Raw genomic sequence first — 15,916 nt, 5'->3', positions numbered from 1 at the left:
AGCCTCAAATGTACAGAATTAGGTATAACATAAGCAATCCTGACATACTATGACATATTTCTCAGGTAGATGATATACAATGACCGATTGAATGCTGACCTACCCTCACTACCCTAATTTTGACAGCTCATGTAATTAATAATCACTAGTAAGTTTTTAAAATTTTACCATCTTGTTACAGAACATACATCTGTTACAGTCATTCCAGTGCAGTTCATCATCTTAAGAACGAGCACTAGAGGTTGGATAACTCACCTAGTGTAACAGAAATCCAGTGTAAGGGAGGCCTGGTTCCAGTATGTCAACTGCACTAACTGCGCAGTAATAAATTAAGTGTCATCCAGGGCAGTCTGGTATGAATAAGGGGCATGACGGACTCTCGCAGACTCTGGTGACATTGAGGTTATCAACGAGGCCAGCAGGGCAGACTATGAGAGACTACTTGAGGTCTCATTTACAAGTCTGCTCTTCGGGTGGACAGCCTGTATTTATACCCCGATTGCCCTGGATGACATCATAACTGCGTAGTTAATGCATTTAACCTTCTAGAACCACACCTCCCTTGCACTAAGTATCGGTTACACTAGGCGAATATTAAACCTCTAGTGCTTGTTCTGAAGATACTGCACTATAACCCTCGAATGACCATAACAACTGCACACCCTGTTAGAACCTTCAGAATAAGTTTTACAATTTTGTAACCTGGCAATAGAAATAGAGAAATTGTGACCTGCTTATTATATTATAAACAGATAATGTTTCTCACAGCCAGACACACTGCTATTTTTCCCTCTCTCCCCAATCAGATGCCTCCTCTGAGGGGGACAGAGAACTAGTAACAAATGGGAATCCTTGCAATACAATATTAAGGTTATAATAGTTTTCAAACTGTTGTGTAAGCATTTTCAAATTGTCATATATGATTGCTTGGAAATCTGAGTCTACACTTCACATGTAATATTTTCCTTTGTTTTCTTTCCTTTTTTATCCATCTATGTTGGTTGTATTTGTTTCATATTTGTATAACGCCAGTCTATTTTGGGATATGTCTGTTGGCCAGTCCTTAATACATGTATAAATAAATACTTTTTTTTTTTTAATTCTGTTGCAAGTTCATAATATTGACAGTTCATACATTATATATATATATATATATATATATATATATATATATATATATATAAGAGCATGTATGTGTGTATGTATGTTCACTGAAAACTCGAGAACCGTTAGCCCAATTTATTTTCTAATATTTGAAAATCACATTGTTCCAGGTTTAAAAAAAAAAAAAAATCAGCATTACTGTACGTATATGAAAATTCTAAGGTGAAATCATTTAAATTGGATACAAGACCAAAAACAATACTAATTTTTAACAGAATCTAGTGAAATAAAATACCCAGTTTTAAAAGATGTCACAAATTGGTACAATCTTATATATTATTTCTCTAGCCTGTTTTCTGTCAGTCCACGAGATCTTCCTTATTCCTTTATCAAATTCCAAGATTTACCCCTCATTTTAAAGCTTATCATGCCGGCTAATGACGAAAAATAGACCTGCTGTCTAAAAATGTACCACTTCTCTTAAATTTCAGATTTAAAGTAATTTAAGAAGAGGTCGTTTAATGGATGCATTGATTTTTCGATAAATATTGAATCGGATATCTTCTTGAAACATCAGCGTTTACATATTTCTTTTTTGAATTGCACTTCCGTCATAATAAACAGAACTTATGATAAAGAAATCTTAGAGGATGTGTATATTATTGGTATGTTTGAATATAATACTTCTGTAAAAAAAAATGTGTAACAGCTATTTGTACTGATGTCTTCAATTACATGTCTTCTTTTGTACTAAAACCCGTTTACTTTTTTCTATTCTTCAAAATGTGATTTCTCCCAAATTTTTAAAGAATTGAATGTCACACAAAACAATTTGGTGGGCACTGTGAAATTCCACACGGGTCGATTAGTATTAGTAATTACATATTTTACTCATTCAATTTACACAAAGAACTTTCACGAAGAAGACATATATATACACACATACATACTCTAATATAGAGCTAATGGTACATAATAATCAACATTACTATCAGGAACAAAAACCTCTTCTTAAATATTTCTACAAATACTCAAGCTAGACTCGATTTCTGAGGATCTGACTTGACTCAACTAAAAAAAATCAAATGTGGACTCCTATCAAATATGTTATTACAGTGAAACCTCGTTTATCCGTTCCCGCATTGTAGAATTTCCCTGTTTTATTGTTCAATGTCCGTGGTCCCGAAAAAATGCCGCAAGAACAATGTTAAAAAAATCCAGTTTCCATCGTTTACGAATATTTTTTAACCCGGATTAACGGGTTGAACTTTACAGGCTTTTTACCGATTTCACATTCAAATTCCCGAGAAATATTCCAGTTTACGCGTGTCTACACGAGACGCAATACCAATATTTACATATGGCAGCCATTACTAAAAGAAAACGAATAAAGTGAGCATGACGATGTTGCTAACAGGTTCACCAACTTCGATAAAACAACAGACGAAACCTAACGCTCGCACGATAGTTCTTGCTTTGTGCGATAATCGACACAACAATATAACCGTGGTCGATATACTGTACATACTAGCCCAACGTAAACACGTTTCTATTTAGCGACAGTGAAATCCTGCGAGAAACATAGACGAAATTGTTCATCCTAGCGTTTCCGTGGCCGGCCGTATATGCGCGAGATTTTCTTTGTTTACGGTAAATTAGCTTTACGCATTTAACTCTAATGCACGTGTGAAATTTGTAAAGGTTCATTGATATGTATCGGGCTACAAAAGAGGTTAAAACCATTAAAGAGCGTTTAGAAATTATAAATGCAGTTGAAAAAAATCCAGGCGAAAAACGGGTTGATTTGGCAAAGCGCTATGGTATTCCTCCATCGACTCTTAATTCTATCTTCGCTAGAAGAAATGAGATTCGGAAACAAGCAAGTCAGTTCGGCCAGTCTTCAAAAAAACGGAAAATGGCAAGACAGTCGAAATACAGTGAGCTTGAGAAAGTTTTGTTTTCTTGGTTCCAGCAAGTTCGGGCATCAAACATCCCAGTGGATGGCACACTGATCAAAGAAAAAGCTCTTCAAATAGCTTTACGACTTGGAGTTGAAAACTTCACAGCTTCCAATGGGTGGATTTGTAGATTCAAGGAATGACATGGGCTTGCCTACAAACAATTGTCCGGAGAAAGTGCTGTAGTAAATAAAGATACTACTGAGCAGTGGCTGGAACTTCCACAGTTATTAGATGGATATTCTCCAAGGGACATCTACAATGCTGATGAGACAGGGCTGTTCTTCAACTGTCTCCCCGACAAAACCCTTTCATTAAAAGGTGAATCTTGCCATGGAGGAAAGCAATCGAAAGAAAGAATAACTGTGTTGTTATGTGCAAATAGTGATGGAAGTGACAAAAGGAAACCCATTGTAGTGGGAAAATCAGCAAAGCCAAGGTGTTTTAAAAATGTTAAAACACTGCCAGTTACATACCACGCCAATAAAAAGGCATGGGTAACTGCTGATATTTTTAGATCATTTTTGTGTGAACTAGACTCCAGCATGGGCACTTACTGTCGCAAAATCATTCTGTTTGTGGACAACTGCGCAGCTCACCCGAAGGACATGTCTTTTTTACGAAATGTGCGAGTAGTCTTCTACCCTGCAAACTGCACTAGTGTGTTGCAGCCATTGGATGCAGGAGTAATAAAGTGCTTCAAGCAACAATACAGAAAAATGCTTGTGCGGAAGGCAGTGGGTCTGCTAGATGCCAGAGAGGAGAAGTAAGGTAAACCATTGAAAATCAATGTGTTCCAGGCCATCCACTATTTGTCAGTTTCGTGGAAAAACATAACAGCGACAACAATTTCCCACTGCTTCCAGAAATGTAGCGTTGGAAAGGTAATTTCACCAGTTTGATGAAATTGTGACGGAGAGTGACAAGGAGTTTGAAAAAGATTGGGAAAAGCTGGGTTAAGATGTTGCATACCTGCCAACTTTGGCCAGTCCAAAAGAGGGAGGTTTTTTAGTGGTGTAAATACTTGTTCCCCCAATAAAGCGGGGGGTCCGGGGGCTCTCCCCCGGGAAAATTTTGTTTTGAAGATGCAAAATAGTGCTTTTAAGCATATTTCTAAGTAAAAATTATAAAAAAACAGCTGGTTGAAATTGTAATATTTTTATTGGGCTAGTTGTTATTTTTAAGAATTGTCTGCACGTGCCTACTGTAGAGAGTTCAAAAGAGAAAGATTTTCCCATTTACAAAATATAGGGTAGGGAGGGCCACAAAAAGAGGGCATAGTACGTGCACACCATATAAAAACAAATTTAAAATTTACTCATCTTTAACATGCGTTAATTCTAGATTGTTAAATTTTTTTTCCCAATTTTCAATCAACATCTTTAAGTTTCTTGATATTTACTATGCCTAAATAAGTCCTATGTCATTATCAATATTTTATAGAAATTTACCACTTTACAAAATGCAGCATGTTCACCTTTCCTCGATTGCAAAATGCACGGAAATTCGTCACTGAATGTCTTCTTGTACACAGCAAGATACTTCACTGTAGGCTTACTTAGCGCCATTTCTATTAAATACCTATTGCGAGGTAGACCTACAACTAAACAAAAATACTCATCACGCAACTGCTTCACAAAATAATATTTTTATGAATACACCGTTGAATAAATTCAAAGACTATAATGCTAACTCTACACTTTGTCTGTGAGCACACACCACAGACGCGAACAAAGGCGAATTTGTTCGGGCACAAACTAACAATTCACACATAGCCGGCTTACAAACCGAAGCGAATTTGGGCACGAATGTAAACAGTGGTATAATAAACTCATTAATTCAGTCCATCTTTATTTCAAACCACCACCACCGAAAACACAGTTTTCAATGTTGACAACACATGCCATCTTGGAAAACAAATGAAACCTTTTTCTGGTTGGCTAACAAACACCAATGACGAACGTGTACCAAAACAGCTCCCATAATTATCGTAAATAACTACGTTTCTTTCTACGCTTAACCAAGAGTTTTAGCCGACAATTGTGGGCATTGAGGCTATTAAAATAACCACACGTTATGATACGAACCGTAGTTACTAAACGATTGTACGGATTAATGGTACAAACATATTAATACTATAAATTTACGGCATTAAAAACTTCAAGAGAAACAGAACCAAAAAGCGGGAGATTTGAATGACAAATCGGGAGGGCGGGAGAAAGGTTATAAAATCGGGAGTCTCCCGCCTAAAGCGGGAGGGTTGGCAGGTATGATGTTGGCTTCGAAACCTACTGCAGTCTGGACGATGATCTTGCTACGTGTGGTGAGGTGAGCATTGAGATGTTGTGTAGCGATGCTCAAGGACAAAAGGAAGAAAGTGAAGAAGAAGCAAATGAAGATGATGGAGAAGAGGTACCCTCATTCTCGGAAGCACTAGCTGCTTTCGACAAAGAGAAGGCATTTTGCTATGGACAGAAGCTCGGAGATTTGGAAGAAGACAGAATTTCAATGATGCAAACCTTGCTGTTCAGTCTTAAAAGAAGTTCTGATACCAAGCAAACAAAAATACAAGACTTCTTCACTAAAAAATAAGTGTCAAGGAGGATGTGAGACTTGTGTTAATTACAGTTCATTTGTACATTATTTCCCCCTTTTATTTGATTTAAATAAGTGTATTTCTTATTGTACATTGTATTAATAACAACAAACTTGTGATTACCAACACCAAAAATATTTTGCTGCATAAAAACTCATCTTATAATTTCTCTGCATTATAAATAAGAAAGAAGTGTGCATCTTATAACATGTGGTGAGTATGTACCTTTTAAATTTTGAATAATACATACGTAATTACTTGCTTAAAACATACAAATTTGAAGTTTATTTTGTTTTGTTCATTTAAAAAAAATAAGGAAGTATAATTTTCCAATATTGATAGTGTATATACAGTGTGCTGCTGGTGTCAGTTTATGGAAATACCTAACTGATTCACTGAAAGTTTTTGCAATAGTACATACATTGTGCATTTGGTAACTTTAGAGTGTGTTCCCACATTGTAGAATTTCCTGGATTATCCGTTTTTTACTCATGGTCCATTGGAAAACGGATAATCAGGGTTTCACTGTACTGAACTCAAAATTTTGCAGACTCATCTATCTACAGTCAAACCTCTATCTATCGTTTTTCAGGGGACCAAAGATTCAGTAGATGCGGACATTCAATAGATATGGACTTCACTCTTAGATTTTGAAAAAAATATTTCAAACTCAAAATTAGTGTCAGAAATATAAAAAAAATACAAATTGAAGCATTTTACTTAATTCAATTTACACTTGCAAAAAAAAAACATACGCACAATAAACCTACATGGAAATTAGTCTTTTTCAATATCCTGAAGTCTGAAATATGTTTACTCATGTCATCAAATGTAGAGCTGTACTGAAGAAGCCGATTTTGCCAATATTTAGTTGAATCGGCATTTATGCCGACTTCCGATACGCTTGTTAATTTTCGGCAGATATTACTGAAAAACGAAACAGACTGCCATAACCTAAAAATCCACGAGTACCATTTTCACTTTTCGTAGTAGTACTGCATTCTTTCAGATCACATTATTTCTTAGCAACATGTGCCAACCGTACATATCAAAATTTAACAACCTTTTTTTTTTCAATAATGTTCTTTAATTTTAATGTCATAAATAAATACATTACCATCGCGGTAAATATACATAATCTCTGTTGTTACGGTAACTATAGTGCAAATGTGGTAGCTATCGTGCTTCTGTAGTATTATGGTATCTACAAAGAATATTTAGTTCTTTTTACGGTAATTATCGTAAGATAACAATTTGGTTTGTACTGTAGTTATGGTACATCATCCATATTTCTTCGTAAGTTGATCATTTGTCTTTTCTTCATGTTTACGTGCTCCATTACTTGGCTGCAGATTTAAGGTGATTTTACTTCTGTATACAATCGTTACTGTTTTTATGACGGTTTCTGTCTAAGAAATGGTCATTTCTGCAAAATCTTTATGGTTAAACGATCATCTATTATAATTTATTGACGGGACCACATATTTTGTACGATCAATGCGGACAAAATGATAATTCGAACATAGGTACAAGCGGACTTTTTTAACCTTAGTTGTATGGCAATTTTGCTCGGACCGTAGAAAGTATACGATAAACACGGACAATCAATACATGCGAGTTCGATAAATAGAGGTTTGACTGTATAATAAAAGGCCATACACTGTGCACATAGTGTGCCGGTTATACGGGAGCTGATTGAAATAGCACTTACATAAATGCTTTTAATTAAATGGCAGAACTTGCATTTGTAGACAAAGCTAGTAACACAATTCAACCTAATTTTAATTGCCATGTAAATAATTTTACCCAATTAATTTAATAAGGTTTAACAGTACTTGGTACTAAGAATACCAAATTTTATTTTCTTCAAATAAAAATGCAATGCATCAATAACATACCTCACAACTATTCTCCTTCACATCCTGTTCTTCCAAAACTCTCTTCTCTCTTCTTCTCCTCCTCCTCTGCTTCTTGTATTCTTTCCTCTGCAGCTTGGCTATCTCTTCTTTGCACATCTCATCACAAACAAGCTCAAACTGTGAAACTCCTCGAGTTAAGTCGACTTTCACCTGTAAAATAGAAGCAACCATGCTGAATAGGTATGTTACCATACAAGTGTAAACAATAATTTGAGAAAGCAAAGACAGGATATACTTATGAATTAAAAACTGGAACTATAGACAAAAATAAAACTGTATACTAAATATACTAATAAGAGGAGGGGTGGCTACAGTGTAACATAAACTACGTCAAGTTGTGTCTTGGCAAGATCCCAGTTTATCAATGTGTTTTTTCCGAAACTTTGGGCACGAAATTACTTTTCCCGGTTTCCTGATTTTCTTAGGGTAGTATACACATCCATGTAACTTATTAACAAACTACCGTGTTTTATCGCATAATCGTCACACATTATATACTAAAATCAAGTTTGAAAAGTAGTGTAAGGAGGTTAGGCACAGACCTACCCTAACATTGATTCTTTAGCGTGGGGTTATGAGAAGATAAAAAAATATTTATTCTTGTGTTATGTTTCGTGTTGAAATATTTGTCTCTGCATTCCTTAAATGTTTTTCTATAAGTCCTTTGTTACTGTTGGTGATTTCTGGCAGAGATGATTTATAAATTGAAGTTTAAGCCGGGTTTTGGGAAGAATGAGTAAGGAAGGGTCGTCCAGCTGGCGCCAAGAGGTGTTTTAAAGTGTTGTGATGTGACCTAGTTAGCTGTGATTGGCCAAGTGACGTTTCACTTTATTTGAGAGAAAATCGCTGTAGGCTGCCGCCATATTGTGCCGGAACTATTTCTTTATAGGTTGCCAGAAGTTATTGTAAGCTGTTAAATAATGGTAAAGTAAATGAATTTGTGGTTTAAAATCTTGTATCTTTTTTTGTTAAACTTATGTTACTTTGAAGTGTATATCTGGTTGAAGTAAGTGCAAATATTGACCGTGGAAGGATATGTAACATTGTCTTTGGAGGGAGAGAGAGGCTTGTAACGGTGTTTTGGAAGAAGCTGTGAAACATGTGGTGAAAATAAAGTTTTTCTTTGTAGTTGGGCATTATTAAATTTATTACTGGAGAGTTACCCACTACAGTAGGGTTGCGACTTATATGTAAAAAAAAAATTTTTGTTTGGTAAAGTTATTCATAAAAACAAAATCCATTCATGGAAAGTACGTTTAATTAAAAAGTGGAGTGTACAAGAGCAAGCCAAACAATTCAAATTAATAACCTTTGTTCAACTTTAAATAGAAAAGCAAAATCTGTGACCCGAATGCGAGCCTGAACTAACGCATAACTATCGTCGTAGTACACACCATGGTGTGTGGGTCAACAAATGCAGTTGACTCGGCACTCAACAGAGCGCGCGTGCTGCATGAATCGGCGAGATATCGGTATTCAACTACGTGTGCACTGTGCACGCTCTATACAGGAAGCAACATAACCAAACATGAATGATGCCAACTAGCGCTGGCGGCGACGACGCAGACGAACAGATAAAGGTTATAATGTTTAAAAAGTCTTTAAAAGAAAATTTACACATCAGACAACTTCGTATTTCCGTTAATTATATAAGTAAGTGGTAATGTCCGATAAAATATTAGATTTCTACTTTAAAATGCATCGTTTTATACGGAAAAGATAACTACACAAAGCGCTCGGAAACTAATAGCGGGACCAAAAGAATAATGCGACGTTTATACTATAGCATTTTGACGCCCTAAAATATGGGTGCGACGATTATGAGCATGTGACGATTATATGATAAAAGAGGGTATCTTACAAATAATACCCACTACTATTGCGAAACATATCTCATCCATGATTGAATATGTACCGTAATCACTCGCGTAATGTCCGCAGTAATTTGACCACATTTATGGCCAAAAAAATGGGGTGCGGACATTATGCGAGGAAAAATACAAAAATAAAAAATTTTGTGTTCTATTCAAGTCGTGCGTCTTTGTTCGAATGAGGGCGGCGGGGCAGGCAGCGACGCGGCAGGAGGGTGAGAGAGGCAACGACTCCGCAGGGGGGAGAGAGGCAGAGGCAGCGCTGAGACAGGAGGGGAGAGAGGCAGAGGCGTGGCTTAACCTCCCTCCTGCCAGCTAGCCAGCCAACCAGACAAAGGAGTGTTAGAATCCTTGACCCACTTCCCTTCCTCCTTCACTTCCCCTCTTCTTCTCCGACAACACTCCACATCAACACAGCGGCAGCGAGCGAGGGCGAGACCAGCTTTCTTTATCTTTATGTCGTTTGAGATAGGACTAACTGCTTACGTCTGGCATGCCTCACGACGGTCCTACTGAGAAAGGACAAACTATAATACCAGTCTCTGTATCACTGCCGCTTCCAAAATCACCTCCCACCGCTCACAATACATGGCTTGTTGTTTGATGCATGCCAAGCTGCCCTGCCCTCAGATAAACCCAGAAAAATGCGTTTTTACATTTTTTCTCAAAAATGTTTACAAAACAAGGAGGGGGGCTTATACGCGGGCGGGGCCTTTACGCACTCATGCCTTGAACTTGCGTGCGTGTTGGTCATTGGTCAGCTGTGTTTACCGTTACCGTGCTTTGTTCAGTTCAACGAATTTCCCCACCCTTTCAGAACAGGAGAGAAAGGACAGCTCAAGGTCACGGCTTTGTTTACAGAGCCGTCAACTTTCCATTCGTACTGCGTCCTTTAGGGGTGGCCAAAGTTGTGTTGCCCGCCGTAGACGACTGGTGCGGACATTATGCGAATTTTTAATTTTTTCTTTTAAGGATATATAAATAAAGGGTGCGGACATTATGCGAGCGCGGACATTACGCGAGTGAATACGGTAACACATTTAACATGTAATAATCAGTTTATGCTTGTTTTGTATCATGTACCATTATGGGAAAAAAATAAAATTAGCTTAAACCAATTGACTACATCAACAAGATCACCGTAAACGTTGTGTTATGGACAAAATGTGAACACAATTTAAATCATTGTTGCAATTGATCTATCACCATGTTCACACAGTAGTAGTACCGTATTTACCTGGATATGAGTACACATTTTATCCCGATTTCTAGATTAAGTGTCTTGTGCAAGATTTCCACTTTGGGTTTATATATATATATTTACACTGTGTGGCTCAATACATGCACAAATTAAGCCTTGTTGGTTTTTAATAAATATAACTCCACAAGTAAGTATAGTTTGTTAAATCAAAATATCTCATTAGTAGGGATATGCACTTTTCGTGTTTATTTGTTCACAGAATTCAAGGTTATTTTTCTGGAAAATCGGTGTTATTTTTCTCTGAAAGGGAGATTATTTTGACTACCAAAATGGATAACAGTAATACCAATTTCATATCTCAAGTGTCATGAAAATTGTTTTAACACTTGATATACACCAAATACTAACTACTTAATATTAAAAAAGATGACATTAAAAAGGTATAATTGAAATTGAATGTCCAGTATTTGGAGAAGTATGGTCATTTCTCAATTCTTATTTAAATACTTACTGTAGCAGGTTTCGGCATTTTTGTCAACTAAAGTAATTACGGTAAATGAACACATTTTTTTTTTAAATATTTATTACTTCGGATAAGTATGTAGGCCTACGTCACGTAAGTATTAGAGCACAACTACCACGCCACGCAAGTTCAATTCATACCGTTTACAAGTTTGTCGTATTCAACCACGCGCGGGCACGGCCGTAAACAGCTTTGTTTTGTTGTGACTTCGTATGAGTGTGCGTGAGCGTGACTACGCGCGCAGCCTACTGGCTGCCAGCTGCACTGCTGCTGCTAATTGCATCATTGTGTGAGCTCAGCAAGTAACAACGTGTTGTGTAGCTACTGCGTATTTGTTTGATGTTTTGTGTACAAGTGTATCAAACTATACACACATCTTTGCTTACATCGTTCAAGTTATTCAAAACATTCAATTTCGCCTCTATACATGTTTACACCGTTTTTCTTACCATAAATACTAAAAACATCATCACATGTTCGCGTGTGAGAGGAAGCAGCGCATCGTACTCTAGTTGAATTATGGCGGCCGTGTTGATTTACTAATTCTGCACCAGGTTAGGCCTACATTACGGACTTCGTCAGAAGTACGTATTTTTAACATAGTTTAAATAGTTATGGATATCGGGTTTATTTGTTTTCAAACGTTAAGAATCGCGTAAAAATAGTATCCTATAATGTGGATATCGGGTTTATTCGTTTTAAACTGTTAAAATTCACGTAAAATTGATTTTATTGCAAACTCGTGATTATTCACTTTAAAAAGTCAAAATTCGCGTAAAAAATCTGATTATCGCAAATGATAATTTTGCATACCCCTACTCATTAGTGTAAATCTCAGTAAGCAACGCAGTTATTTTATGTCTGCCGTATCTGACGTCCTGGCATGCGACATGTCTGCTGCCCTGCCCTAGCGTGGCAAGTAGGGGGAAATATTAAAAAAAAAAAAAAAAAAACACCTCAGCGAGAGAGAGAGAGCGAGAGAGAGTTTAGGTACATGTGTATGTGCATGTGAATGAGGCCATGTGGCAGTCTTGATAGTTCTCCCTCCCTCTCATCGTTGTAAATGTCCCGTGAATTGGCACCCAACAAAATTATTCAATTAACGTGTATATCTTGACAGGTGTTTATTATGCAACTGTGCTTACAAATTATTGTTTTCGCATGAGATTTCCAGAGTTTTCAACTGAATATTCCGAGACAAAAATTGCAGCCATCGCTGGTGTTTATAGTGCACCTTTTATATTCCTCCAGCCCACACAAGTCTGCCTGAAATGTAAGTGCTGTTTTTTATAGAAGAAACTGACAAAAAGTAGCTTTCCGCCTTTTCTCTCTCTGAGGCAAAGGTATCTTTAAAAAAAAATAACATACAATAGACGAAAGGGAACCAAGGGTATAAAAAATAGCAGTCTTTTCCTTTGTCTTTGTTGTTAGATAGTGCCCTAATTGGAGGGGTCAAGGTTGTAAAAATGTGGCGGGGAGGGGGGGGGAGGAGGAGAGAGAGAGAAGTGGGCCTTCACACCCTCCCTTAGTAAACAAAGAAGAAGGAGGGTCAAAGTATCCATGGAACTCTAAAGTGAAGACAGATACAGTGAAACCCCGTATTTACGTTAACGGTATTTACGTTTTCCCGTTATTTACCTCCTTTGTTTTTGGCCCAATTTATTTTCCATAAGGCGGTATATGTCGTTTTCACGCTTGTTACGTCGGAAAAGTTGCTTCATTCCCGTTATTAACGTCTCGTTCAGTGTTTACAAACACCGAAACATGGCCGCCATAGAAGAAAGATACAACAAAAGCTGCGTATGTGAATGCGTTCGCGTCGTGAACAGTGCAAGTAACCTTGCACTATTCACAGTACTTCTATTTCCACAGCTTTCCGCTACGAGCGCTGGTAGTATCATTGGCTTTAGCGGTAAATGTATTTGACACATCTTTAACTCTTTGTCGTTATTAATATCTGTGAGAAAATGGAGAAAGTGAAACAACGAAAAACTATTACCGTTGCCGATAAAATTAAAATAATTGCCAAATTCGACGAATATGTTGGATCACGTGTGGACCTTGCGAAAGAACTTTCAATCCCTGTGAGTACTCTTAACACCATCATCAAAAGCCGAGAAACCATCACTGCAAATGCCGCGCAATGTGGGCCAAGTGCTAAAAAACGTAAATATGTGAAGGACTCGAAATTCAAACAGCTGGAAGATATTCTTCTTGAGTGGTTTTCTGGTGCACGTGCCGCAAATTTACCAATAAATGGTACAATACTGAGAGAAAAAGCACGTGTTATTGCCTCTAGGCTGGGAATTCAAGATTTCTCAGCTTCCAATGGATGGATTGATCGGTTTAAGCAGCGTCACAATATTGTTTACAAGGTGGTTTGTGGCGAAAGCAAAAGTGTGGATGTGGAGACTGTGGAACATTGGAAGGAAACGCTACAGGAAAAAATTGCTGGGTTTGACCCGAAAAATGTTTTCAATGCCGACGAAACAGGGTTGTTTTTCAATGTTCTACCAGACAAAACCTTTAGTTTTAAAGGGGAAACGTGTCACGGAGGTAAGCTCAGCAAGCAACGGATTACTGTGTTATTGCTTACCAATGCAGATGGAAGTGAAAAATTCCCCCTTTATGTCATTGGCAAAGTGAGGAAACCTCGATGTTTTAAAAACATCAAGTCACTCCCAACAAAGTACGAAGCAAACACCAAAGCCTGGATGACCAATGCTTTGTTTCAGAGCCAGTTGCATGCATTTGATTCGAAAATGGCTTTGCAAAATAGGAAAGTTCTTCTTTTCATAGATCAGTGCTCTGCTCACAAAGCAACCATCCAGCTTCGCAACACTGATATTGTCTTCTTCCCAGCAAACTGCACGAGTGAGCTACAGCCCCTTGACTTGGGTATCATTCAGGCATTCAAGTTTTTGTACCGCAGATACCTAGTTTCAAGGGCAGTAACAATGCTTGATGTTGGAAAAGACCCTTCTTTGATGAAGATAAATCTGCTGACTGCATTGCATTTTAGTGCAAGAGCCTGGAAAGAAGTGAAAACATCAACAATTCAAAACTGCTTTGCAAAAGCTGGATTTGTGTTCCCAGAAAAGCCTTACACTCTCAGTGAAGATGATTACAGTGACATTGAAGATGTTGAAGGACATGAGAGGGTGTTGCAGGAGAAAATATTTCAAGATTACGTGGATGTGGACAGTCAGGTGATCACTTCGGAAGTGCAATGTATAGAAGATATTGTAGAAAGCCATGTCAGTAATTCTCAACAGGATACTGACGAAGAAGATGATGATGATGAAGTGACAACACCCACGAGTAAAGATGCTCTTGCTGCTCTTCAAACTCTGCGAGACTACATTGGAGTATCTGCTGGTGAAAACTGTGATGGTGTTTTTGATAATTTTTATACTTTAGAGAAGCAGATCATGTGCATGAACACTCAAAGATGCAAGCAAACCAAGATTTCTGATTATTTTACAAAGAAATAGACCTAAGTTAGGCATGAAAGTTTTTGCACATAAGCCTACAAAACTTTTTTATGGTAACATTTTATCATGGCACACATTGCTTCAGTGTTGTATTCACACAATTTTATAAGTTATATGTTGTAAATTTATTTTGGTTTACATAGGCCTAATGAAGGATTTTTTTTAAAGATATTTCGTTCAGTGTCTTTTTTTGATGTCTCTGACTACTGAAGTAATAGGAGTGCATTAAACCAGGTATGTTACATTTTAAAAATATGTTTCCCTCAATTTACACTTTCCTGGTATTTACACTTTTTGTCTCTGTTCCCCTGAAAAGTGTAAATAAGGGGTTTCACTGTATATGGAGCAACCCTTATTTGAGGGAGACCCTTACAGTGAAAATGTTAGATTTTTTTGGCCCAAAATTAAAGCTGCGACCAACCCATATGCAGGGACAATCCTCCTGTGGGTAGATACGGTAGCTTACTTGCTGCATTTATTTATAAAACTATACCTTGAAAGCAACATAATAAACCAAAACGAAAATAAAAGTGCCAAAATTTATGGAAATTCGCTGAAAATATGTTTGTAATATTGCAAATTGGGTAGGTGGCTATCATGAAGCAAGTGAACTATTTGAGTTAAAAGTGTAAATTGAGATAATTTCAAAACTATTTTAACAATAAGAAATTCTGTTTTATTTTCACGGTTATTATAATATATAAATAAGATTAGCTTTGTGGTCCTTGGAAATTACCTGCCTATGATTTGGACCTACATAAACAAAAATACATTTTCCCCTTGAAATAGTATGGAAATTTTTGTAATCGATAACAAACAATTCCCAATCTCTTGTAGCAACTCTATCAATGTAGCTTTCCCTAAAAGTCACAAATTCCTGTTCAAAAACCTTCTGGCTCTAAGCACAGCCATAAATTTTCTATTACTGCCATGTCTCTCCCCTTCCAAAAACCACAGTAAACATATTTTGGCAAAAACTTCACCCAGCAACTTACTTGGAAAGCACGGGCTATAGCTTCAACTGCAACAGCTGCCAACATCATGCAGGTAGACTGTTCTTCTCGCAGACGATTGTTAATCTTGTGCAAGCGTTCGTACACACACAGTCCAAGACACGTCAGCACCTCCTCCTGGGCAGTTTCCATTGTTTTGGCATGCCGTTCACGCCTGCTGCAGGAAAACCAGCACAGTTTTCAACCACCAATTGAATAAACAATTGTTTGGATTTATACCTGTAGTGTGACTAAAGA

At 37.2% G+C, this 15,916-nt stretch overlaps 1 protein-coding gene across 2 annotated transcripts in view; it reads right to left on the bottom strand.

Moving 5' to 3' along the window:
• LOC134530759 (gametogenetin-binding protein 2) overlaps positions 1-15,916 on the bottom strand; it is a 79,448-nt gene that overhangs the window by 25,142 nt on the left and 38,390 nt on the right. Inside the window, exons 6-7 of one of the 2 annotated variants that reach the window (XM_063365905.1) lie at positions 15,662-15,836; positions 7,557-7,727 (exon numbers count right to left, since the gene is read on the bottom strand). In XM_063365905.1, the coding sequence (XP_063221975.1) occupies positions 7,557-7,727; positions 15,662-15,836 (346 nt within the window). The remainder of the gene's footprint in view (positions 1-7,556; positions 7,728-15,661; positions 15,837-15,916) is intronic. The other variant, XM_063365906.1, reaches the window with a different exon arrangement.

The sequence above is a fragment of the Bacillus rossius genome, chromosome 3, assembly GCF_032445375.1.
Source record: "Bacillus rossius redtenbacheri isolate Brsri chromosome 3, Brsri_v3, whole genome shotgun sequence".
NCBI classification, from domain to species: Eukaryota; Metazoa; Arthropoda; class Insecta; order Phasmatodea; family Bacillidae; genus Bacillus; species Bacillus rossius.
The sequence above is the reverse complement of the archived record's forward strand: the minus strand, read 5'-3'. Positions and strand labels throughout refer to the sequence as shown.